At 43.1% G+C, this 24,329-nt stretch overlaps 1 protein-coding gene across 2 annotated transcripts in view; it reads right to left on the bottom strand.

Annotated features, from left to right (window-relative positions):
• RLF (rearranged L-myc fusion) overlaps window positions 1–3,567 on the bottom strand; it is a 93,972-nt gene extending 90,405 nt beyond the window's left edge. The window contains exon 1 of one of the 2 annotated variants that reach the window (XM_003356327.4): window positions 3,287–3,567. In XM_003356327.4, coding sequence (XP_003356375.2) covers window positions 3,287–3,532 — 246 coding nt within the window. In that variant the 5' untranslated portion in view covers window positions 3,533–3,567. The remainder of the gene's footprint in view (window positions 1–3,286) is intronic. The other variant, XM_021096011.1, reaches the window with a different exon arrangement.

The raw sequence follows: 24,329 nt of genomic DNA, 5'->3' as shown, positions 1-24,329 counted from the left end.
CTTGGTTCCCAAAATATAGCAAGAACTTGAGAGGATATCATCAATTTTTCTGGAAAACAAAGAAAGACTGTTTTCTGGAGTTAATCTTACCCACACTGTCTGGCAGAGAGAGTTTTGAGAAAAGGAACTGAGGGAAAGAGAAAAAAAAAAAACCAACAACACATCCCATAGTCACTGAATACAAATTTTCATTGAATACCACTTGATCTAAATATCATTTTCTTAGTACCTATTATCATTCTGATCATCTTCACAAACTTCCAAAAATTGAAAACATGCCCAGGATGAAACAAGCTTTCTCTATCCGTTCATATGTTAGTTTATTTCTTGATTTGGTGCAATTCCAAAGACAGAGCCATTTCTTTTTTAAGTGCTGCTAGAGAGAGAATATGGTCCCAGTCTTCTGCAGGAGGAATCTACCTGGCACAATCTAAGTCTCTAATACTGTCTAAATGAACACAGGAGGAAAATACTTTTGATGAAGTTAAGCATCCCAGAGAGCACAGGTCAGGCCTTTATGCTAATGTAATACCACTAACTCTTTACACATTCATTAGGTGCTCCTAGAGGGCAGGTTCCTATCTCTAGCACTTGCTGCAATGTCCAGCTTGCGAGAGCTGGACACACACACACAATCAGTAGATGAATAAATCTTCTTCTGCCTTTCAAATGTGAAACCAAGAGCTATTCAACCAAATTTGGATGTTGAAATTACCCCTACTTCATTATAAAATTAAATTTTTTTTCTGGGAGTTCCCTTGGGGTACAACAGGTTGAAGATTAGGCATTGTCACTGCTGTGACTCTGCTTCGATCTCTGGCCCAAGAACTTCTGCATGCTGCAGGTGAGGGGAAAAAATTTTTTTTTCTGTATCTGGTAAGAAAGGATATCCTACGTTGATTTTATTTAGGCTACGGGAAAAATGTGACAAAAATATTGTGACAAATATTGCAAAGGGCTGAATATAAACTTTCTGTTCTATTGTTCCAATAAAGCATTACAAGAAGATAAAAGGTCAGAAAACAAAATATAATCTCAGTCATAATTTGCCCAAGGTTATTAGCTAGTAAGTGGTAGAGTCACAATTAGGACCCAACTCCCAATCCAATGTGCTTTCTATTACAACACACCGTCACAGATACTCCTTTTATTTATTAGTGCAAAAATGTATTGGGAAAAGTTTAGGCCAAAAACAACCTTCATAAAAGACAAATTATAGGGAGTTCCCCTGCGGCACAGCAGGTTAAGGATCCAGTGTTGTCACTGTAGCAGCTCAGGTTGCTGCTGTGGCACAGGTTGAATCCCTGGCCTGGGGGCTTCCACATGCCATGGAAACAGCCTATAAAAAGACAAATTACAAAGGTACTTTTTTTTTAAAATTCATCTGTGCCCTCCTCACATATCTAGATGTCATTAAGATACAAGACATTAAAATAACATAAAATTCAGTTAAAGTAAAATAGGAGCTATAATCACTAGGCATAAAGCAGAATATATATTTGGTATACTCTGATAAGCTTCAATTTGATTGGTTATATTCATTCTTTTCACCTTCTAGGAAGACAACTCAAGCTTAGAAGGCTTACCCAAAACTAACATTTCTTCTACTCTCCTCCTCACTAATCCTGGTCCAATTAGCTCCCTCTTTCCCCAAAGTATGTTTTCCTTCTCATCTCTACCTTTGACACAGGAATGCCCCTTCCACCCCCTGACATTCAGGACTCATTTTCATCCCTTCAGCCATAGTGACCTCCCAGGTCACCCTTTCTAAAGTGGCCTCTCCCAGTTACTTCTAAGTATATAATTAAAATCTATAGTTAACCTTTAAATTTATTTTTACGAATTAATTGTTGTTCCCATTAGATGTCCCATGAGAGCTCTTCCTTCTCCACTCTCTACAAGGCCTTCTTTTCCATCATTACCAAAACAGCACTGGCAATAATGTTATTTCTACTACTCCTACCAAACGGTAAACTCATCAAGGGTAAGCTGCTGTCTTATTCATGTTTCCTCAGCATTTGGTAAAGTATCTGGCACCATCCTATGGAGTCAGTAAGTTTGTAGCATAAAAGTGTATAGTAAGAATGAAGCAACACTTCACAGTGCAGGGAAAAGTTGCAGGTTGTAGAGGTAAAAAACTGGAGTGATACAATGTATGGAAGAGATTAGCAAGGACAAAATCCACTCAGAGATGAAATGCTTCTGGCTCAGCAGAGAGAAGGGAGAAAAGCAATCAATCATGTCAATTTCTGATTCTCCTCCGGACCCGAACAGCAAATTGTCCCCCCAAATTATCACTCTGGAACACCGCAATTTATTCAGTACACTCAACTACTGATTGAGAGCCCAAATGCTAATATACTATGATTATTTTGCATTCTCTAAGGAGCATCAGGTGAGAAACAGAGGGGTGGCTCCAAAACCTGATTAGAACAAACAAGCAGAGGCAGAAATAATAATGGCACATCATTATTAAAAAAAAAAAAAAAACCCTCGGCGTGATAACAGAAACGAAACCGAACATACCAAGAAATATGTAATAATAGGTTAGGACCCACTATGGCAAAGAAATGGTCATAGAACTGCCAAGAGAGACCACACTCCACATCTTTCCCAACCCTTTTCGACTTAAAGGCCCTAATAACCTCAAGGATCACAAGTCTCATTTCTGGCAGCACAATTTTCAACGGAGCATACAAGAGGAGAAAGAACAGCTTAAATGTCAAAAAGGCGAGGGGGGGGGGCAGCAAAAACCAAACAACCAACCAGCTCCCAATCCCTAAAGAGAAAGTCCTAGACGCCTTTCAAAGCCAACTGTCATATCTTTTAGTGGCCCAGAAGACGGTGACTCCAAAAATAAGTCTCTGGCCCCAACATGCACCTCCGGATTATGCAGGTAAACCCAGGTTTTCCAAATTCGAGATCTACACTCTACTCAAAAAAGGATCTCCTAGCAGGGACGAGCAATCAATCCCTCAGGAGGCAATGGCGCTCCAAACACCCGGCCGGGAGACAGGCAACGACGACAGGGCACGGCCTTTCCAGGGAGCCGCCGGCGCCCTCCGGGTTCTCAGTCTGACCCAACGCAGCCCGCCCAGGCTGTGGCCAAAGTCGGGCAGTGACGGAGGGGGGCCACCGGTCGGGCTTCCGAACTGGGCCTTCCCGGGCCGGGGGCGCGGCAAGACACGGAGGTGGCGCCTTTCAGTCCGGCCCCCGGCTGCAGCAACGGATCCGGGGCCTCTTCCTCCCCGCCCCACCACCCTCTGCCAGCCAGAACGCCCCTCACCTGGCAGAAGCTCCGGCAGTAGTTCAAAGATGAGACCTCCGACACCTCCTGCTCCCTCAGCTCTGTCTCCAACTGCCACAGACACGGTCGCAGTCCCGAGGCTCCTGGCGCCGGAGATGTGGAGCTATGACCCCGAGCCATGGACTCAGTCTCGGTTCCGTCTCCCGCTCCGGCTCCCGCCGGAGCCTCAGCCCCAGCCCCGGCGGCGGCGGCGGCGGCGGCGGCGTCTCCCTTTCCGTCCGCCATCTTCCCACGGCCCAGCAGCGCGTAGGCAACCAAACCACGTGACTGAGCACTGGCCCCGCCCCCGGTTGACCGCGCGTAGTGACGCACTCCCTGGCGACGCCGGCGCCCGCCAAATTCCGTCACTGGGACTCTGGCTGCTCCTCCCCTCCGCTGCCTCACAGACAGGCACCTGGCAACGGCTTGGCAGCAACTAGCAGAGGCTCATACCCACTGCAATCTTAACAGGTGGAGTCAAGGGGTCACCGAGACGGATATACCTGTAGACAGTCTAGGTATGAGGGAATGACATTTGAGCTATGATCTCAAGAACGGAGAAATGTAGGCCTGAGAAGAGCCTTAAAGGAAAGCATCCCCAGTAGAAGGAAAATAAGCAAGAGTGTGAGGTTGTGAGGCCGAACATGGCAACGTGGTTTATAACGGAGAGGGCATTACAAGTCAGTAGGTAAAGGATGAACTTTTCAATAAATGGCACTGGAAACTTTTTTTCCAAAAGGGAAAAAATGGATTTTTACTTCAAACTCAATCCAAAAATAAATACTGGATGAAGAAAATATTAAATATTTCTATGATATCAAAATGGAGAAGAATTTCTTAAACAAGATACAAAAAGTACAGACCATAGGACAAAATATTTTTAGATCTACTGCATTAAAATTTGTTAATTCTGGAGTTCCCGTCGTGGCGCAGTGGTTAACAAATCCGACTAGGAACCATGAGGTTGCGGGTTCGGTCCCTGCCCTTGCTCAGTGGGTTAACGATCCGGCGTTGCCGTGAGCTGGGGTGTAGGTTGCAGACAAGGCTTGGATCCTGCTTTGCTGTGGCTCTGGCGTAGGCCAGTGGCTACAGCTCCGATTCGACCCCTAGCCTGGGAACCTCCATATGCTGCGGGAGGGGCCCAAAGAAATAGCAAAAAAAGACAAAAAAAAAATTTGTTAATTCGGTAATAATGGAAGTTTAAGAGATGGCGCACAACAACATATACAACCACCAAAGAATTTATATCCCAAGAAGTTCCCGAAATCAAAAAGAAAATGGTAAACAACACGTTAGGAAAGTAGAGAAAGGATGTAAAGAAGTACATCACCAAAAAGACCTGAATGGCCAGTAAAACCATGACAAGAGATTTAACTTTACTGTAACTATCAAAGAACAAATTAAAACGAGATAAAATTTGATACCCATCAGACTGACAGAAATCTTAGATTAGTACCATGTTAGGATTTAGGAAAATGGAACTTATATACTGCTGGTGGAAGTACAAATTGGTACATCATTTAGGAGAAGAATGTGTAACACTTAACAGAATTAAAGGTACACATGTCCTGTAACTCAGCAGTTCCTAATAATAATAGTAAGCATTGTCAATATTCATTGAGATTTAACATGTGCCAGGTTAATTTTCCAAATTATTTACATATATTAATGTATTTAATCCCACTAAACAATACCAGGAAAAGTTACTATTATTATCATCATTTTACAATTCAGGAAACAAAGGCACAGAGAACTTGAATATCTTGCCCAAAATGACAGAACCAGTAAGTAATGTGCCCAGAATTCAATCCAAGGTAGTTGGCTCCAGAGTTTGAACTCCTGACCACTATATTGCTGATATTCATTGTAGCACTATTCATCATGGTAAAATACTGGAAACAACCTCAACATTCAACAGCAGAAAAATGGATGAACAAGCTATAGTATATCTACACACTGAAATATTATACAGCTAGTAAATGAATTAAAACTACGTACATCAACATAAGACGTCTGGAAAACATAACACATGATAAAAAGAAAATTGCAAAGGATAATATATTATTCCACACTATTAATAGTAAAAACATAGAAAACAAATGTTGAAGTAGTAAAAATATTTTTTAAAAGGGACTGCATAGGAATGGCATATAGCACCTTTAGAATGGCTGTCCCCTGCTGAATGAAGGAGGGAAGGAGGGAAATGTAAGAAGCATTCACTGTATCTGTAATTGGAAGCAAATATTCATTCAATCAATCATACCAGGTGTGCTGAGCACCTATTATGTGCTGGGCAGTTTCCCGGCTAATAGAGATTTGGGGGAGAATACATAATTTACATTTTAATGGACAAATGTGGCTAAATATTAATGTGTTAGATTTGTGTGATGGGTTGTCTATAATATTATCCCCTACTTTTTTGCATCTCTTTTTTAATATTTTTGTTTTGTTTTGTTTTTTATCTTTTTATGGCCACATCCATGGCATATAGAGGTTCCCAGGCTAGGGGTCCAATTGAAGCTGCAGACTACAGCCTACGCCACAGCCACAGCAATGCTGGATTCGAGCCATGTCCACAAACTGCACCACAACTCATGGCAATGCCGGATCCTCAACCTACTGAGCAAGGCCAGGGATTGAACCTGCAACCTCATGGCTCCTAGTTGGATTCATTAACCACTGAGCCATGACAGGAACTCCAAGCCGTGAGGATTTTTTTTTTATATAAATGAAATTTTATTTTATTTTATTTTATTTATTTTTTTTTTGTCTTTTTGCCATTTCTTGGGCTGCTCCTGCGGCATATGGAAGTTCCCAGGCTAGGGGTCTAATCGGAGCTGTAGCTGCCAGCCTATGCCAGAGCCACAGCAACGCAGGATCCGAGCCACGTCTGTGACCTACACCACAGCTCACGGAAATGCCGGGTAGTTAACTCACTGAGCAAGGGCAGGGATTGAACCCGCAACCTCATGGTTCCTAGTCGGATTCGTTAACCACTGCGCCACATCGGGAACTCTGCTGTGAGGATTTAAAATGTGACAAGTAACCACTGGAAAGCACTAAGTGGTGATGTGACATCATCTGATTTACACTTTTGTCTGTGATATGCAGAGGAAGTGTTGGAAGGCAGAAATTAAAACAAAAAAGCTTAAAAAAAAAAGCTATCAAAGCAGTTCAGATGATAAAGGTCAACAGAATAAGGACACATTTTGGAAGTAGAACCAAAATGTGAGAAGAGAGGGAAAGTGAGGAACCTAGAATGGCTAAATGGATTTTGATTTAAATGGGTGGAAGAAATCAAAACTACTATGAGGTACCACCTCACACCTGTCATAACGGCCATGATTAATAAGTCCACAAATAACAGATGCTGGAGAGGGTATGGAGAAAAGGGAACCCTCCTACACTGTTGGTGGGAATGTAAATTGGTACAACCACTATGGAAAACAGTACAGAGGTACCTCAGAAAACTAGATAAAGAACTGTCATGTGATCCAGCAATTCCACTCTTAGGCATATATCCAGACAACACTTTTCCTTGAAAAAGATACACGTACCCCTATGTTCATTGCAGCACTATTCACAATAGCCAAGACATGGAAACAACCCAATTGTCCATCACAGATGATTGGATTAGGAAGATGTGGTGTATATATATACACAATGGAATACTACTCAGCCATTTAAAAGAACAAAATAATGTCATTTGCAGCAACATGTGATGGAACTAGAGACTCTTATACTAAGTGAAGTAAGTCACAGAGAAAGACAAATAGCACATGATATCGCTTATATCCGGAATCCAATATATGGCACAAATGAAACTTGCCACAGAAAATAAACTCATGGACTTGGAGAACAGACTTGTGGTTGCCAAGGGGGAGAGGAAGAGAGTGGGATGGACTGGGAATTAGGAGTTAATAGATGCAAACTATTGCCTTTGGAATGGATAAGCAATGAGATCCTGCTGTATAGCAGTGAGAACTATACTCACTTGTCATGGAGCATAATGGAGGATAATGTGAGAAAAAGAATGTATATGTGTATGTGTGACTGGGTCACTTTTCTGTACAGTAGAAAATTGATAGAACACTAAACCAACTATAATGGAAAAAGTAAAAATCATTTTTAAAAATAGATAAAATAGGTGGCAATGATGCTTAATGAGGGTTTAAAAAAAAAACAAAAAACAAAAAACCTTGGGGAGTTCCCATTGTGGCTCAGCAGTTAACAAATCTGACTTGCATCCATGAGGATGCAGGTTCGATCCCTGGCTTCGCTCAGTGGGTTAAGGATCTGGCGTTGCCATGAGCTGTGGTGTAGGTTGAAGATTCGGCTAGGAACCCAAGTTGCTCTAGCTATGGTATAGGCTGGCAGCTGTAGCTCCAATTCAACCCCTAAGCCTGGGAACCAACATAAGTCATGGGTGCAGCCCTAAAAAAGCAAAAACAAAAACAAAAACAAAAAACTTAGGAAAGGACAGATTAGGGGAAAAGGGAGGGAACCCTTGTAGCATAGGTTTGATCCCTGGCCTGGGAACTTCTGCAAGCCATGGGTGTGACCAAACAATAATAATAATATTAACAATAATAAGTAAAAATAAAACCACCTGGAGTTCCCGTGGTGACTCAGCGGAAGAGAATGACTAGTAGCCATGAGGACGCAGGTTCGATCTCCAGCCTTGCTCAGTGGGTTAAGGATCTGGCGTTGCCATGAGCTGTGGCACAGGCTGGCAGCTGTAGCTCCAATTTGAGCCCTAGCCTGGGAACCTCCAAATGCCACGGGTGCGGCCCTAAAAAGCAAAAAAATAAAATAAAACTGCCTTATAATCCAGCGATTCCACTCCTGCGTATATATCTGAAGAAAATGAAAACACTAACTCAAAAAGACATGCACCCCAATGTTCATAGCAGCACTATACAATAGCCAAGATATGGAAGCAACCTAAGTGTCCATCAACAGATGAATGAATAAAGAACATGCGGTATACAGAGTTCCCGTCATGGCTCGTGGTTAACGAATCCGACTAGGAACCATGAGTTTGTGGCTTCGATCCCTGGCCTTGCTCAGTGGGTTAAGGATCTGGCATTGCCATGAGCTGTGTTGTAGGTGGCAGACGCAGCTGGGATCCCACATTGCTGTGGCTCTGGTGTAGTAGGGCGGTGGCTACAGCTCCAATTAGACCCCTAGCCTGGGAACCTCCATATGCAGCTGGTGTGGCCCTAGAAAATACAAAAAAAAAAGAAAAAGAAAAAGAAAAATCCCAACATGTAGAATATATGTACCACGGAATACTTCAGTCATAAAAAAAAAAGAATGAAACTTTGCCATTTGTAACAACACAGATGGACCTGGAGGTAATCATGCTTAGTGAAATAAGTCACTTATATGTGGAATTTAAAAAATACAAGTGAATATAACAAAAAAGAAACAGACTCTATGTATATAGAACAAACTAGTGGTTACCAGTGGGGAGAGGGAAAGGGGTAGGGGAAAGATAGGAGTAAGGGATTAAGAAGAAGAAACTACAATGTATAAAATAAATACGCTAGGGAGTTCCTGTCGTGGCTCAGTGGTTAGCAAATCTGACTAGGAACCATGAGGTTTCGGGTTCAATCCCTGACCTTGCTCATTGGGTTAAGGATCTGGCATTGCCCTGAGCTGTGGTGTAGTTTTCAGAAACAGCTCGGATCCCACGTTGCTGTGACTGTGGCATAGGCTGGCGGCTACAGCTCTGATTCGACCCATAGCCTGGGAACTTCCATATGCCGCAGGCGCAGCCCCGGAAAAGACAGAAAGACTAAATAAATAAATAAATAAATAAGCTACAGAGTTCCTGCTGTGGTGAAATAGGATTGGTGGTGTCAGTGCATCACCAGGATGCAGGTTCCATTCCTGGGCCTGGTATTGTGGGTTAAGGATCTGGCATTGCCACAGCTGCAATGTAGTTTGCAGCTGCTGCTCAGATCTGATCCCTGGCCCAGGAACTCCACATGCTGTGGGGAGGCCAAAAAGAAAAAAAGAAAATTGAGTTTCCATTGTGGCTCGGTGGTTAATGACGTCCTCGTTATTATCCACGAGGACGAGGGTTTGATCCCTGGCCTCGCTCAGTGGGTTAAGGATCTGGCATTGCCATGAGCTGTGGTGTAGGTCGCAAATGCAGCCCGGATCCTGAGTTGCTGTGGCTGTGGTGTAGGCTGGCAGCTACAGCTCCAATTCTACCCCTAACCTGGGAACTTCCATATGTCGCAGGTGTGGCCCTAAAAAGACAAAAAGAAAAAAGAAAGAAAGAAAATAAGTGTGAACTGAAGTTTGGCACTTGCCATCAGCTTCTACATGGAGTAAAACTAGAGCCACTGCAGCTCTGCCTGAGCAAAGCTCAGGGTGGAGACCAGGAGTGAGGCACTGTGCGCTCTGGGAAAACTGGAAGAACAGATCTTCAGACAGATATTTTTAGGGGAAGATCTTATGAGCCCAATTCTTGCATGTCTTCATACCTAGAAAAACACTAAAATCCTTCAATGATGACTGATGTCTGTGACTAGTAAGTAGCAACCTTAATGAGACCAGCAGCAAATTTCTGTGAAATGTGTGCCTGGCTACATGCACCGCCCCCTTCACCTTTATGACTTATATCTTGATATTTCCCCTTTTCTCTTTGGGGCAGAATTTCAGACAGTTCAGATAGTTTCAGATAGTATTTCAGCTTCTGGGCTGCAGTTGGTGGACAAAACAAAAGACGTCATCTGTGAGAACAGCCACTCCCAAGGGTGAGCCAGTGAGCCCTGAGGGAACTCAGGAAAGAAACAAAGACTGGCCCATAGCTGAGGTGCATATCAAAGGAGCGATTCCTGTAAGCCCAGACTCTTACATCTTCCCACAGAAACTGGTGTTATGTAAATCTTCCTCTGTAAATAAGGTTATCTGTAAACCTTTTGTTCCTATTACCGTCCCTTTGTTGCAAAAGCTTCTATATCCTAGCTCCCTCCTCGTCCTCAGAGCCTTCTCTTGGGGCTACCTGAGATACTGTCTCCCTGGCTTAAGTCCTAATTTCACCCCAAATAAAACTTAACTCTCAACTTTCTGGGTTTTTTTGTTTGTTTGTTAGTTTTAAGTTAACATAAGCTACAAGGATATACTGTACAGTACAGGGAATGTAGCCAATATTTTATAACAACTATAAAGTGAGTATAATCTACAAAAATTTGAATCTCTGTGTTGTACCTCTGAAACTAAACTATTTTTAGATCAACTATACTTCAATTTTGAAAAAGAAGAAGAAGAAAGTTTGATTCTCCCATGAGATATCTAAATGGAGATACCAGATAGGCACTTGGATAAATGATTGATGAGCTTCAGAGAGGGCAGGGCTGGAGATGCAGAGCCTTCAGTGGTTATGTCCCATGTTGTTAGACCAAAACATTTTTCCTTGACTTCATCACATCTTTCTCTAGTTCCCACTTCTTTGCTCTTTTTTAAAAATTACTCAATGAATTTTATTACATTTATAGTTGTATAATAATCGTCAAAACCCAATTTTACCCCAGGCGCATCCCCCCACCCCACCCCCGACCATCTCATTTGCAAACCATACATTTTTCAAAGTCTGTGATTCAGTATCTGTTCTGTAAAGAAGTTTGTTGTGTCCTTTATTTATTTATTTATTTTATTTCATTTCATTTTATTTTTGTCTTTTGTCTTTATAGGGCCACACCCATTCATGTGGAGGTTCCCAGGCTAGGGGATCTAATCCGAGCTGTAGCCACCCACCTACATCACAGCCACAGCAATGCCATATCCGAGCCGAGTCTGCGACCTAAACCACAGCTCTTGGCAATGCCGGATCCTTAACCCACTGAGTGAGGCCAGGGATCAAACCCGAAACCTCATGGTTCCTAGTTGGATTCGTTTCTGCTGCGCCACGACAGAAACTCTGGTTGTGTCCTTTTTTTAGATTCCACATGCAAGCGATAGTATATGATATTGGTGTTTCACTGTCTGGCTAACCTCACTTAGCATGATGATTTCTAGGTCCATCCACGTTGCTGAAAATGCAGTTGTTTCTTTCCTTTTAATGGCTGAGTAGTATTCCATTGTGTATATGTACTACATCTTCTTTATACACTCCTCAGTTGATGGACATTTAAGTTGTTTCCATATCTTGGCTATTGTATAGAGTGCTGCAATGAACATTGGAGTACATGGATCTTTTCGAGTCATGGTTTTCTATGGATAGATGCCCAGGAGTGGGATTGTTATTTTGGATCAAATGGTAATTCTATTTTTAGTTTTTTGAGGAATCTCCATACTCTTTTCCACAGTGGTTGCACCGATTTACATTCCCACCAACAGTATAAGGGATTCCCTTTTCTCCACACCCTCTCCAGCATTTATTGTTTGTAGACTTTTTGATGTCTACAAAATTCAAAAATGTGATTTTTCACATTTCTTAGACACAGCCAAATAAAAAAATAGCTAACACTATTCCAACTCCAGAGAAACTCTCCTCCATGTCTTACTGTGTCCTCGAACTAAATGCACCAAATAGGGCTTCTGGCTATGGTGCAATGGGTTAATGATCCAGCTTGCCTCTGTGGAGGCACAGGTTCAATATCCGGCCCTGTGTGGTACGTTAAGTATCCATTGCAGCTGGGATTCAATCTCTGGCCCGGGAATGTCCACAATGCCAAAAGAGCAAAATAAATAAATAAATGCACCAAAGAAATGAAAAGCAGGGACTTAGATGTTTCACAGAAGTATTATTCATGATAACCAAAACATGGAAACAACCAATGGTCCATCAACAGATGACTGGGTAAAAATAATGTGTACACATACATAAAATGGAACATTTTTCAGCCTTAAAAATTTTTTTAAAAAGGCATATTACACATACTTGAGCCTTGAAGATGATATGCTTAGTCAAATAAGTAAATAAGAAAGAGGAATTCTCAGGGGTTCCCTTCATGGCTCAGTGGTTAATGAACCTGACTAGTAACCATGAGGATGCAGATTCCATCCCTGGCCTCGCTCAGCTCAGTGGGTCAGGGATCCGGTGTTGCCGTGAGCTGTGGTGTAGGTCGTAGATGAGGCTCAGATCTCACATTGCTGTGGCTGTGGGCTAGGCCCACAGCTGTGGCTCAGATCCAACCCCTAGCCTATGAACTTCCATATGCCAAGGATGCGGCCCTAAAAAGCAAAAACAAACAAACAAAAACAAAGAGGAGTTCTCATGGCTTAACGGTAACAAATCTGACAAGTATCCATGAGGATTTCGAGTTCAATCCCTGGCCTTGCTCAGAGGGTTAAGAATCCCACGTTTCAGTAAGCTGTGGTGTAGGCTGGCAGCCACAGCTCTGATTCGACCCCTAGCCTGGGAACGTCCATATGCCACCACTGCGGCCCTAAACCCTCCCCACCCGAAAAAGTAAATTACAAAGAGACAAATACTGTACAATTCCACCTATCTAAAGTACCCAAAGTAGTCTAAATTATAGACAGAAAGTAGAATGGTGGTTACCAGGAGCTGGGGGGAGGGGCAAATGGGAAGTAATTAGTATTTAATAGATATGAGTCTCAATTTGGGAAGATAGAAAAGTTCTGGAGGTGGATAGTGATGATGGTTACACAACAATGTGAATGCCCTTCATGCTACTCAACTCCGTACCTAAAAATGGCAAATAGTAGAATATATTTTTTTAGAACATTTTTTTTTTTTTTTTGGCCACACACACAGCATATGGATGTTCCTGGGGCAGGGATTGAATCCAATCTGCCAGAGCCACTGAGCCAAGCCGAGACCAGACCCAAGCCACTTCAGCCAGAGTCTTTGCTGTTGTTGTTGTTGTTGTGTTTTGCAGTCAGATTCTTAACCCACCATGCTGCGGCAAGAACTCCTAGAACAATATTTTAAAAATGAACAGTAATTGGAGTTCCTGTCGTGGCTCAGTGGTTAACAAATCTGACTAGGAACCTCAAGGTTGCGGGTTTGATCCCTGGCCTTGATCAGTGGGTTAAGGATCCGGCGTTGCCGTGAGCTGTGGTGTAGGTCACAGACGCAGCTCGGATCTGGCTTTGCTGTGGCTGTGGTGTAGGCCAGCGGCTACAGCTGCAATTAGACCCCTAGCCTGGGAACCTCCATATGCTCCGGGTTCAGCCCTAAACAGACAAAAAAAAAAAAAAAAAAAAAAAAAGAGAGAGAGAGAGAAAGAGAAAGAAAAAATAAAAGAACAGTAATTGCATTTAAGGCTTTGTGTTGTATCACTTGAAAGAATCAGGCACTGTTTTGAACTGCTGAGAGAATTTGAACAGCAGAAGCAGTTAGGTAAGAGGAAGCACAAATGAACTTGTGATACCCTTCCTCTCAGCATAAATACATCTTTGCATAACCGAGTATTGTTTCCCTGTAGCAGCGAAATGTTCCTTTTTTTTTAATTGCTGCTCTACATGTTCCAATTCACAGTTCAGAAACACCTGATGAATAAGCACAATGTCCCATGGTAGCTGAAGAAAATTTTGCAACATTAAACAATTCCTATAATACTTAAATTATATGAGTGTGTGTGTCTATATGTGACATGAGTGAAGAAAAAGACTGATCCTTTACATTTTCCATAGATGAGTAATAAATATTAGCCTTGGGAATAATTTTATTTGAATTAAGATATTTAATAAAGTTTTTGTTTTCTTTTTGGGTGCTCCATGACATATGGAGTTACCCGGCCATGGTTCAGATCTAGGCCACAGTGGGGACCTAAGCCTCAGTTGTGGCAGCACCAGATCTTTAACCCACTGTGCCTGGCTGGGGATCGAACCTGCGTTCCAGCACTCCCAAGACTCCACCAATCCCACTGCACTACAGCAGGAACATCAATACTTACTTTTTATTTTTTTATTTTTATTTTTATTTTTTTTGGTCTTTTTGTCTTTTTTGTTGTTGTTGTTGTTGCTATTTCTTGGGCCGCTCCCGCGGCATATGGAGGTTCTCAGGCTAGGGGTCGAATCGGAGCTGTAGCCACCGGCCTACGCCAGAGCCATAGCAACGCGGGATCCGAGCCGCGTCTGCAACCTACACCACAGCTCACGGCAACGCCGGATCGTTAACCCACTGAGCAAGGGCAGGGACCGAACCCGCAACCTCATGGTTCCTAGTCGGATTCGTTAACCACTGCGCCACGACGGGAACTCCAATACTTACTTTTTAAAACTAAATTTATATTTCTAGTATTACTATATAATTTTGATTTAAAATTTTCTTTTTGCTCTTTAGGGCCAAACCCATGGTCTATGGAAGTTCCCAGGCTAGGGGTCGAATTAGAGCTGTAGCTGCCAGCCAACACCACAGCCACAGCAGCTCAGGATCTGAGCCATGTCTGTAACCTACACTACAGCTCATGGCAATGCCAGATCCTTAACCTACTGAGCGAGGCCAGGGATCGAACCTGCATCCTCATGGATGCTAGTTGGGTTCTTAACCCATTGAGCCACAATGAGAATTCCCTGACTTTGCCATTCTTAAGATAGATAAGCTCCATGACTTGACTTTTGCACCTACTATTCCCTCTGAGAAACTCTTCCTTTTTTCATTTCATTCATGTTCAACTATCCCCTCAGAGAGGCAGAAGACCCTGTCCAAAATAGCCTTCTCGGGAGTTCCCGTTGTGGTACAGTGGTTAATGAATTCGACTAGGAACCATGAGGTTGTGGGTATGATCCCTGGCCTTGCTCAGTGGGTTAAGGATCCGGCGTTGCTGTGAGCTGTGGTGTAGGTTGCAGACTCGGCTTGGATCCTGTGTTGCTGTTGCTCTGGTGTAGGCTGGCGGCTACAGCTCTGATTCGATCCCCTAGCCTGGGAACCTCGATATGCCGCGAGAGCGACCCAAGAAATGGCAAAAAGACAAAAACAAACAAACAAAAACCAAAATAGCCTTCTCTATCCCCTTGCTTTCTTTTCATTTTTTCATATTAATTAGCTTTATATTATCATTATTTAGTGTTTCTCACCTGCTAGAAGTTAAATTCTTTGAAAGTAGGGTGACTTATTTTACTCAACGCTGTGTCCTGAGTGTCTGGCACAGTAGTTCCTAGCATATTATGGACACTCAATGTTTGTTAAACAAAAGAAGAAAATGTAAAAGTTTATGGTATTTAAGTGAGACTAGATGAGATCACCCGCGGAAAGTGTAAACAGGTGTCATAAACTCATATTCCTACATGACTTAGATAACCTAAATGAGTAAAGCAGCCTAGATATTATCAGATGTTTGGAAGCAGTGAACTGATTTAAGAAATGACCCAGAGAAGTTCCCTTGTGTTGTGGTGGGTTGGGGATCCTGCATTGCTGTAGCTGTGGCACAGGTTGAAACTGCAGCTTAGGTTCAATCCCTGCCCTGGAAACTTCCCCATGCCTCAAATGTGACAAAGAAGGAAGAAAAAGAAGGAAGGAAGAGTTCCTGTTGTGGCTTAACAGTAAACAAACTTGACTAGTATCCATGAGGATGCAGGTTCAATCCCTGGCCTCACTCAGTGGGTTAAGGATCTGGCATTGCCGTGAGCTGTTTTTTGTTTTGTTTTGTTTTTGGTCTTTTTAGGGCCGCACCCACGGCATATGGAGGTTCCCAGGCTAGGCGTCCAACTGGAGCTGTAGCCGCCAGCCTGCGCCAGAGCCACAGCAATGCCAGATCCAAGCTGCATCTGTGACCTACACCACAGCTCACGGCAATGCCAGATCCTTAACCCACTGAGAAAGGCCAGGGATCGAACCCGCAACCTCATGGTTCCTAGTCAGATTTTTCTGCTTCGACATGATAGGAACTCCAGCTGTGAGCTGTGATGTAGGTCACAGATGCCACTGGACCTGAGTTGCTGTGGCTGTGGTGCAGGCTAACAGAACTTCCATATGCCGAGGGTGCAGCCCTAAAAAGACAAAAAAATAAAAAAATAAAAAGGAAGGAAGGAAGAAAGAACGGACCAAGCAGGAGGTACTCAGCTCCAGCAAATTATATTAATTCAAGTACATAAACCCCATTTTCCTGGATCTTCTAATTCTCCAAGAGAAATTGGAAATATGGGCTTTTGTTGTTGTTGTTGTTACATAGTATTCCCCATTGTAAAAACTGCAGGATTGGAGTTCCCACCATGGTGCAGTGGGTTAATGATCCAGCTTTTCTCTGTGGAGGTGCCAGTTCAATCCCAGGCCCAGCACAATAGGTTAAGGATCTGGCATTGTTGCAGCCGAGGTATAAGCTGAAGCTCTGGCTTGGATTCATCCATATGCCACAGATGCAGCCAAAAAAGAAAAAAACAAAAACAAAAAACCCCCTGCAGGACATGTAACATCCACGTGTGAGTTCATTTTGGGTGATGAGGGGACATCAAACAGAAAAAAGAGGAGTTCCCGTCGTGGCGCAGTGGTTAACGAATCCGACTAGGAACCATGAGGTTGCGGGTTCGGTCCCTGCCCTTGCTCAGTGGGTTAACGATCCAGCGTTGCCGTGAGCTGTGGTGTAGGTTGCAGACGCGGCTCGGATCTCGCGTTGCTGTGGCTCTGGCGTAGGCCGGTGGCTACAGCTCCGATTAGACCCCTAGCCTGGGAACCTCCATATGCTGCGGGAGCGGCCCAAGAAATAGCAACAATAACAACAACAACAAAAAAGACAAAAAAAAAAAAAAAAAAAAAAAAAAAAACAGAAAAAAGTGTAGCTTCCTGGACCACTACTCTCAGAAGGCTAGGATTCAGCCAGCAAAGAACATTGAGAAGGAGCCACCAAAGAGATAGAGGGAAAACCATAAGAATATGATAGAGGAAAAAGAATGTGAAGAATACAAAAGAAGAAAATAATAGGAAGAGAAGAATCAGCTAAGAAGAGTTTGGGTAAGACGAGATCAGAAAATGATCATTCAATATGCCTTCATGAGTATTGTTAATAATCTTTTTTTTCTTTTTTGTCTTTTTCTATTTCTTGGGTCGCTTCTGAGGCATATGGAGGTTCCCAGGCTAGGGGTCAAATCGGAGCTGTAGCCACCAGCCTACACCACAGCCACAGCAACTCGGTATCCAAGCCGTGTCTGCAACCTACACCACAACTCACGGCAACGCCAGATCCTTAACCCACTGAGCAAGGCCATGGATCGAACCCGCAACCTCATGGTTCCTAGTCAGATTCGTTAACCACTGAGCCACGACGGGAACTCCTGTTGATAATCTTGACTACAGAAGTTTCTGTGGCTGACTGGAAAGGGTTGAAGAATTAACTCAAGATGAGAAAGTGAAAAGAAAAGGTGTGGGATGGAATTAACTCCTTTGAGAAGCTTTTCTGTGGGAAAGATAAAAAAGGCTCAAAAACGGGATTTTTTTTTTTTTTTTGGTCTTTTTATGGCTGCACCGAGGCATATGGAAGCACATTCCCAGGCTAGGGGTCAAATCAGAGCTGTAGCTGCCAGACCACGACATAGCCACAGCCACTCGGAGATCCGAGCCGCATCTGCGACCTACACCAAAGCTCACAGTAACACTGGATCCTTAACCCACAGAGTGAGGCCAGGGAACGAACTCAAGTACTCATGGATACTATTCAGGTTCATTACTGCTGAGTCACAACGGGAACTCCTGAAAGAATTCTTAAAGATAAGGAAATTCTAGATGTTCCTGTTGTGGTTCTGCAAGTTAGGAACCCAATTAGTATCCATGAGGTTCAATCCCTGGAATTGAAAACCACAACGGGAACTCCAGGGTAGTCTCATTTTATAGATTCATCCATTCAGATTCAAAAAGCACTGTGGGAAGAGTTCCCATCATGGCTCAGCGGTTAACGAATCCAACTAGGAACCATGAGGTTGCGGTTCGATCCCTGGCCTTACTTAGTGGGTTAAGGATCTGGCGTTGCCATGAGCTGTGGTATAGGTCACAGACGAGGCTGGGCTCGGATCCCACGTTGCTGTGGCTCTGGTGTAGGCTGGTGGCTACAGCTCTGATTCGACCCCTAGCCTGGGAACCTCCATATGCCATGGGAGCGGCCCAAGAAATGGCAAAAAGACAAAAAGACCAAAAAAAAAAAAAAAAAAAAAAGCACTGTAGGAGTTCCCTTCAAGGCTCAGCGGTAATGAACCCAAGACTAGGATACATGAGGATATGGGTTCCATCCTTGGCTTTGCTCAATGGGTTAAGGATCCGGCATTTCAGTGAGCTGTGATGTAGGTTGCAGACGTGGCTCTGATTCCGCATTGCTGTGGCTGTGGCATAGGCCATCGCTGTAGCCTCAATTTGACCCCTAGTCTGGGAACCCCCATATGCCATGGGTGCAGCCTGAAAGGCAAAAAAAAAAAAAAAAAAAAAAGCACTGTAGATGCCTCTATCATAGTGATAATCTCATCTCAATACGGGTAAAAAGTGGAGGGTTCTGGGGGTCAAACTGGCTGGGTTTGAATCCCAGTTCCATTGCTTATTATTGTATTCCTTTAGATCATTTAATTTCTTTGAACCTTATTTCTTAAGATAGGCATGGTAATAGCCTATATCTCATTGGAACATCACGAGGTCTAGTAAGATGTGTCTAAAATGCACCTGTAGGATGGACACAGAGAGGGCACTCAATAAATATTACTGTTATTTCTATGAGAGTCAGTCTCAGAGAATAATTTTAATTTCCCTTATTGTAGACCCCTCCTCTACATACTGACTATAGAAGTGGTTTATTTTCATGATTGTCCTGTGAGTGACAAGATGATCAGAGGACAGACCCACATTTTGGGTCATTAAAGGAGCTGATAAGGCTAGAATTTGACTTGCAAGTTCAAGAACTTGATTCTATCATTTCACCTAAGTGGTGATTAAATCACAAGAGCCCAACTGACTCATTTACCTTAAGAAATATAATGGCATCCCTATAGAAAAGTTGGCTTGGGAAACAAAATTAGCATCAGAAGGTTGCTCAGGGAGGGTAAGAATCAGTGTAAAGGGACTTAGAAGATCTTAAATCACCCCTGTTCCAACACCCAGGCTTCTATAATAATTATTTTCTATTCTCTCTTTCTCTTTCTTTCTCTCACCCTCCACCTCTGTCTTCAAAATCTAATCAGATTAGACACCAAACCCTATCAATTTGTCCTTAGAAAATTTTCTTCCACCCATATGTTCTCTGACCTATTTCCAAGTACCCATGCCCAAGAAAAGAGGACATATCCTCTAAAGGTCTAAGAAGAACTTGGCCGGCAAGAGTAGCTGCCAGGTGAGGGAGCAGTATTTATATTCCAGACCCTCCTTTTGAGTGATTACCCCCCATGACTGTCACCACACCTTCCCAGGCCCTCTCCTTTGGACTTGCTGTTGTCAGCTCAAGGGAACCCCAGAAGTTATAGGTGTTCCTCGCAGGGAGGTTTTGTCATTGTGTTTTGATGAAGTGTCAGAGCCTCAAAGGCAGAAAACCCCCAAAGATAGTGGAAACCAAAGACCTCACAGATGCTGTTTCAGCCTTTTTTACCTCCTACCAGGATTCCCTAGGAGAACTCTTCTTTGCTCTCCCTTTTGGGGAATATTATGTGTCTCAGATATAAGGAAGGGGGAGTTCCTCATTGTACCGCCACCTTTAGGTGAGTCTTACTTTTCTCTTGCTTAAGCTATTGCAAGAGCACCCCAACAGATACTCCTGTTTCCAGGTCATCGCATTTACTTCCTGATTCATCTTCCTAAATTTATCTCCATTGCTTAAACATGTTAGCTCCTTCTTACTTTATTTTTATTTTTTATTTTATTTTTTGTCTTTTTAGGGCCACACCCGAGGCATATGGAGGTTCCCAGGCTAGGGGTTGAATTGGAGCTGTTGCCACCAGCCTACACCACAGCCACAGCAACGCCAGATCCTTAACCCACTGAGCAAGGCCAGGAATCAAACCCACAACCTCATGGTTCCTAGTTGGATTTGTTAACCACTGAGCCACAATGGGAACTCCCCCTTCTTGCTTTAAATAGAAGAAAAAAAATACTCAGCTTGGCTTTTAAGTTCAACCCCTTGCTACTCCTAAGAGCTCCCCAGACATATTGCCACTCCACCCCACATTATTCAGTGTCCCTACCTTTGTGTCTTTGCTCAATCTGTCACTTCTGGAAATTCTCTCCCACTTGTACTAAATGGAACTGAGAGATAGTATCATCCAGTCATGGTTGAGTGGTCCCCAGCTACAGTGGCCTTCCTTCAGCTCCTCAAACCCTCGTTTTTTCTTACCCCAGGGCCTTTGAAGTTGCTCTTCTCTTTGTCTGGAACATTCTTCACCTGTCTTCACCCTTCTTGAGTGTCTTCTCAGTCTTCCCGGTTCTTCTCTTAAAGTAGATTTCTTTCCTTTCTCTCTTCTAGCAACCTGTTCTTTTCCCTTCGTAGCACTTACTGTTATCTGTGACTATACATTTAAGTGTTCATTTATTTCTTTATCCCTCTCCTCCACAAGATGGTAGACTTGCAGTGTTCACATCTGCTTGTTCCCCACTCCATCTCAGCACCTAACACAGCACCTGGCCCCTGTAAGCATATTTCCCCCGAATGCATGAGTGAGTGACTGGGTTACAGTGCATGGAACTTGTGATCTATCAGCAAAATCCCCTATATCATCAATCACTTCTCTGCTTTAACTTAGACCTGTGTTCTGTCCAAAGAACATTTCTCCTCCCATGTTCTGTCTTTTCTACTTCCTTCACTTCATAGATTGGGGCCTGGCACAGAGAAGTTACTCTGTGTGTATTTATTTAACTACATCTTACTTGCCTGTGCTTTTCCCTTTAGTCTAACCAATGGTCAGGAAGATAGCCCAATATAGTGAAAAGCAGTCTTTGTTTAGAATAGGGATTGAGATTGAATCCTAATTCTGTTGCTGACTAGCTGGTGATCTTGATTAATGTTTTTATTTATTTACTTATTTGCTTTTTAGTGCTGCATCCGCAGCATATGGAAGTTTCCAGGCTAGGGGTCGAATCCACACTGCAGCTGCAGGCCTACACCACAGCCACAGCAAAGCCAGATCTGAGCTATATGTGACCTACACCACAGCTCATGGCAACTACTGGATCCTTAACCCACCGAGCAAGAACCTGTGTCCTCATGGATACTAGTCAGGTTCATTATCACTGAGCCACCACAGGAACTCCTTGACTAACATTTTTAAATTCTCCAAGCTTCAAAGCTCATCTTTAAGGTATAACTTGAATTTTACCTTGGGCAGAACTATTGCATTAGGTTGGCACAAGGAATTGATCTACACTGCCCCCTAGAGGACCTTCATTTCTGGGTTAGTGAACTTGAAATCCTAGGATGCTTTGAGAATCTTTGTGAGCTCCTCCAACCCCCTGGAGCAGGAGGGCTCCAGCACAGCCCTGTGGGAGTTGGCTACAGCATAGACAGTGGGCCAGAGGTGAAACATTCACTGGTCAAGGAGAGGCCAGAACAGATTTTGAATGAGATCAGCAAGCTTCAAGCAGCAGAGTGACAGTGGGTAGTTCTGGTTATTTATGAGAACTAGGGAGGGGACCTGGTTGAAAGACCTGGTTTTAATTTTATGTTTGACATTAAATAATTTAATACAATTTAATCTAACTAAAATAATATCAGTAATAGCAATGGAAATGAATTAGTGAGGGGAAATGCTTTTTTTTGTTTGTTTGTTTGTTTGTTTGTCTTTTTGCCTTTTCTAGGGCCGCTTCCCACGGCATACGGAGGTTTCCAGGCTAGGGATCAAATCAGAGCTGTAGCCACCGGCCTACGCCAGAGCCGCAGCAATGTGGGATCCGAGCCGCGTCTGCAACCTACACCACAGCTCACAGCAACGCCAGATCCTTAAGCCACTGAGCGAGGCCAGGGATCGAACCAGCAACCTCATGATTCCCAGTCAGATTCACTAACCACTGCGCCACGAGGGGAACTCCGGGAAATGCTATTTTTATAGACATACAAAGAACCAAAATTATAACTCTGATCTGGACACAGTGCTGGGTCTTGGAGTACAAATTAAAATAGACGTGGTCCCTGACCTCAAGCTGTAGCTTACTGTCTAATGAGGGGTACACCCACACAAGCAGATAATTACTACTCTAAAAATTAAATATTTTGAGTGATTAAAACATACACATGGTTTTCAAAAATCTGCACAAAAGAATAGTCACAGCTTCTGTCGTGGCTCAGCAGTAACAAACCTGACTAGTATCTATGAGGATGTAGGTTCGATCCCTGGCCTCACGAGGTTGGTGTTGCCATGAGCTGTGGTGTAGGTTGCAGATGCAGCTTGGATCCCAGGCCCTGGTGTAGGCTGGCAGCTGTAGCTCCAATTGGACCCTGAGCCTGGGAACTTCCATATGCTGCAGGTGTGGCCCTAAAAAAAAAAAAAGAATAGATAGTAAAAATAAGTCTCCCTCTCCTTCTCATCCCTGTCTCTTAGTTCCATAGTTTCCCTCCTTGAAAGTGACTGCTGAAAAAGTTTATTTTTATCCCTTCAGAGATATTCGGTTCACATAGATGATGTTGGTATGTGGTGTATGTATGAGTGTATATATATATAGTAGTTTTGTATATAGTAGCTTTTCTGTCTTTAAATTCTAATTCCTCTTCTTATTGTTTTTGCTTTAATTGAATAGTCTACTCTGGAGATAATTCCACAACAAACATAAAAAAATAGGTAGTTTTTCACTCTAAGAAGTGATGAACGAATTGAAATTATAGTGGGGTAATCACAGTTCAGGCAGAGAAAAATGGTGGCCATTGAGGATCTGGTCTCACACACTTCTCTGTACCACTGAGAACTCAAACTTCCTTTGAACTAAACTTCCAAAGGACACCACCAGCCTTATTCAGAACAACACCTGCAACCCGCAACCTTGTGGTCTCAAGGTCTCCCATTGTAACTATGCAACCATTTCAGACCCATCCAATCCTTACTTAACAAGCCCCCTTACTTCTTGCCAGCTCCAATTATAATTCTTGATAAACAACTCCTGTAACTAACTGTAACCTTGCAGTGTTTGCCTTTATAAGCCTCCCCATTCTGTAGTCGGACAGAGCAGTTTTAGTGCTCCTTGATCTGCATCGCCAGGGCTACAGACTTAACAAACCACAAAGAAACACTTTTTCATTTCAATCAGGTCTTTGTTTCTAAAATTTTGGTTAACAGAAGTTAAAAATAATGGTAGAGGAATGAAAAGAATGCCGTGGGTGTACAGACTGGCTGGGCAGGTAAAACCTCCCAGAGGACTGATGAGGCTGCCTCCGTCTCCTTTAGGAGAGTTCCCAGATAAAAACATGGGAGCTAATTAGCACACTAAACCCTCTAGGTATAGATTAAACTGTGTACAACTGTGATAGCTCTTTGGAGGGGAGCAAAAGCAGTAGGTGGAGGTCAAGGGCAGAGAAAAGATGTTGTAGAGAAAGATTGGAGAGCCTGGGCCTTTCAAGCAGAGGGGTGAGGGGGAAAGAACTCAGTACAGAAAGAACTAGGAGCCCAATATGTGCGTGGAAGACTTGAGTTAGATGGTCTTTCAGATGACCCAGACTGATTAGGATTGTTTGCTTTTTTTGCCCCCTCCACACGGAAATTTCCTGGCCAGGGATCAAACCCAAGCCACCGCAAGGACCCAAATGCTGGATCCTCGACCCACTAAACCACGAGAGAACTCCCAGAAAGATGAGGATTAAAGGAAGCTTATTTGTAGTTCTAACTACAATTGCCAGTCTCTAACTATAGTTGCCAAATTTAGCAAATAAAAATGCAAGGTATCCAGTTGGATTTCCAGTTCAGATACATAATAAATAATTTTTAAATATAAGTATGTTTCAGATTCAAACCTAACAGGACCTCCCATATTTTATCTGGCAACCCATGTGTCTGAGTCAAATTCACCACTTGTCACCATGCACTTAAAAGCAATAGGGAGGAGTTCCCATCGTGGTGCAGTGAAAACTAATCTGACTAGGAACCATGAGGTTGTGTGGGCAAATCAATCCAAAGTTCTCCCCCTTTTTTTTTTTTTTGCCACTCCTGTGGCATGCAGAAGTTCCCAGATTAGGGATCA

The sequence above is a fragment of the Sus scrofa genome, chromosome 6 (assembly GCF_000003025.6).
Source record: "Sus scrofa isolate TJ Tabasco breed Duroc chromosome 6, Sscrofa11.1, whole genome shotgun sequence".
NCBI lineage: Eukaryota > Metazoa > Chordata > Mammalia > Artiodactyla > Suidae > Sus > Sus scrofa.
The sequence above is the reverse complement of the archived record's forward strand: the minus strand, read 5'-3'. Positions and strand labels throughout refer to the sequence as shown.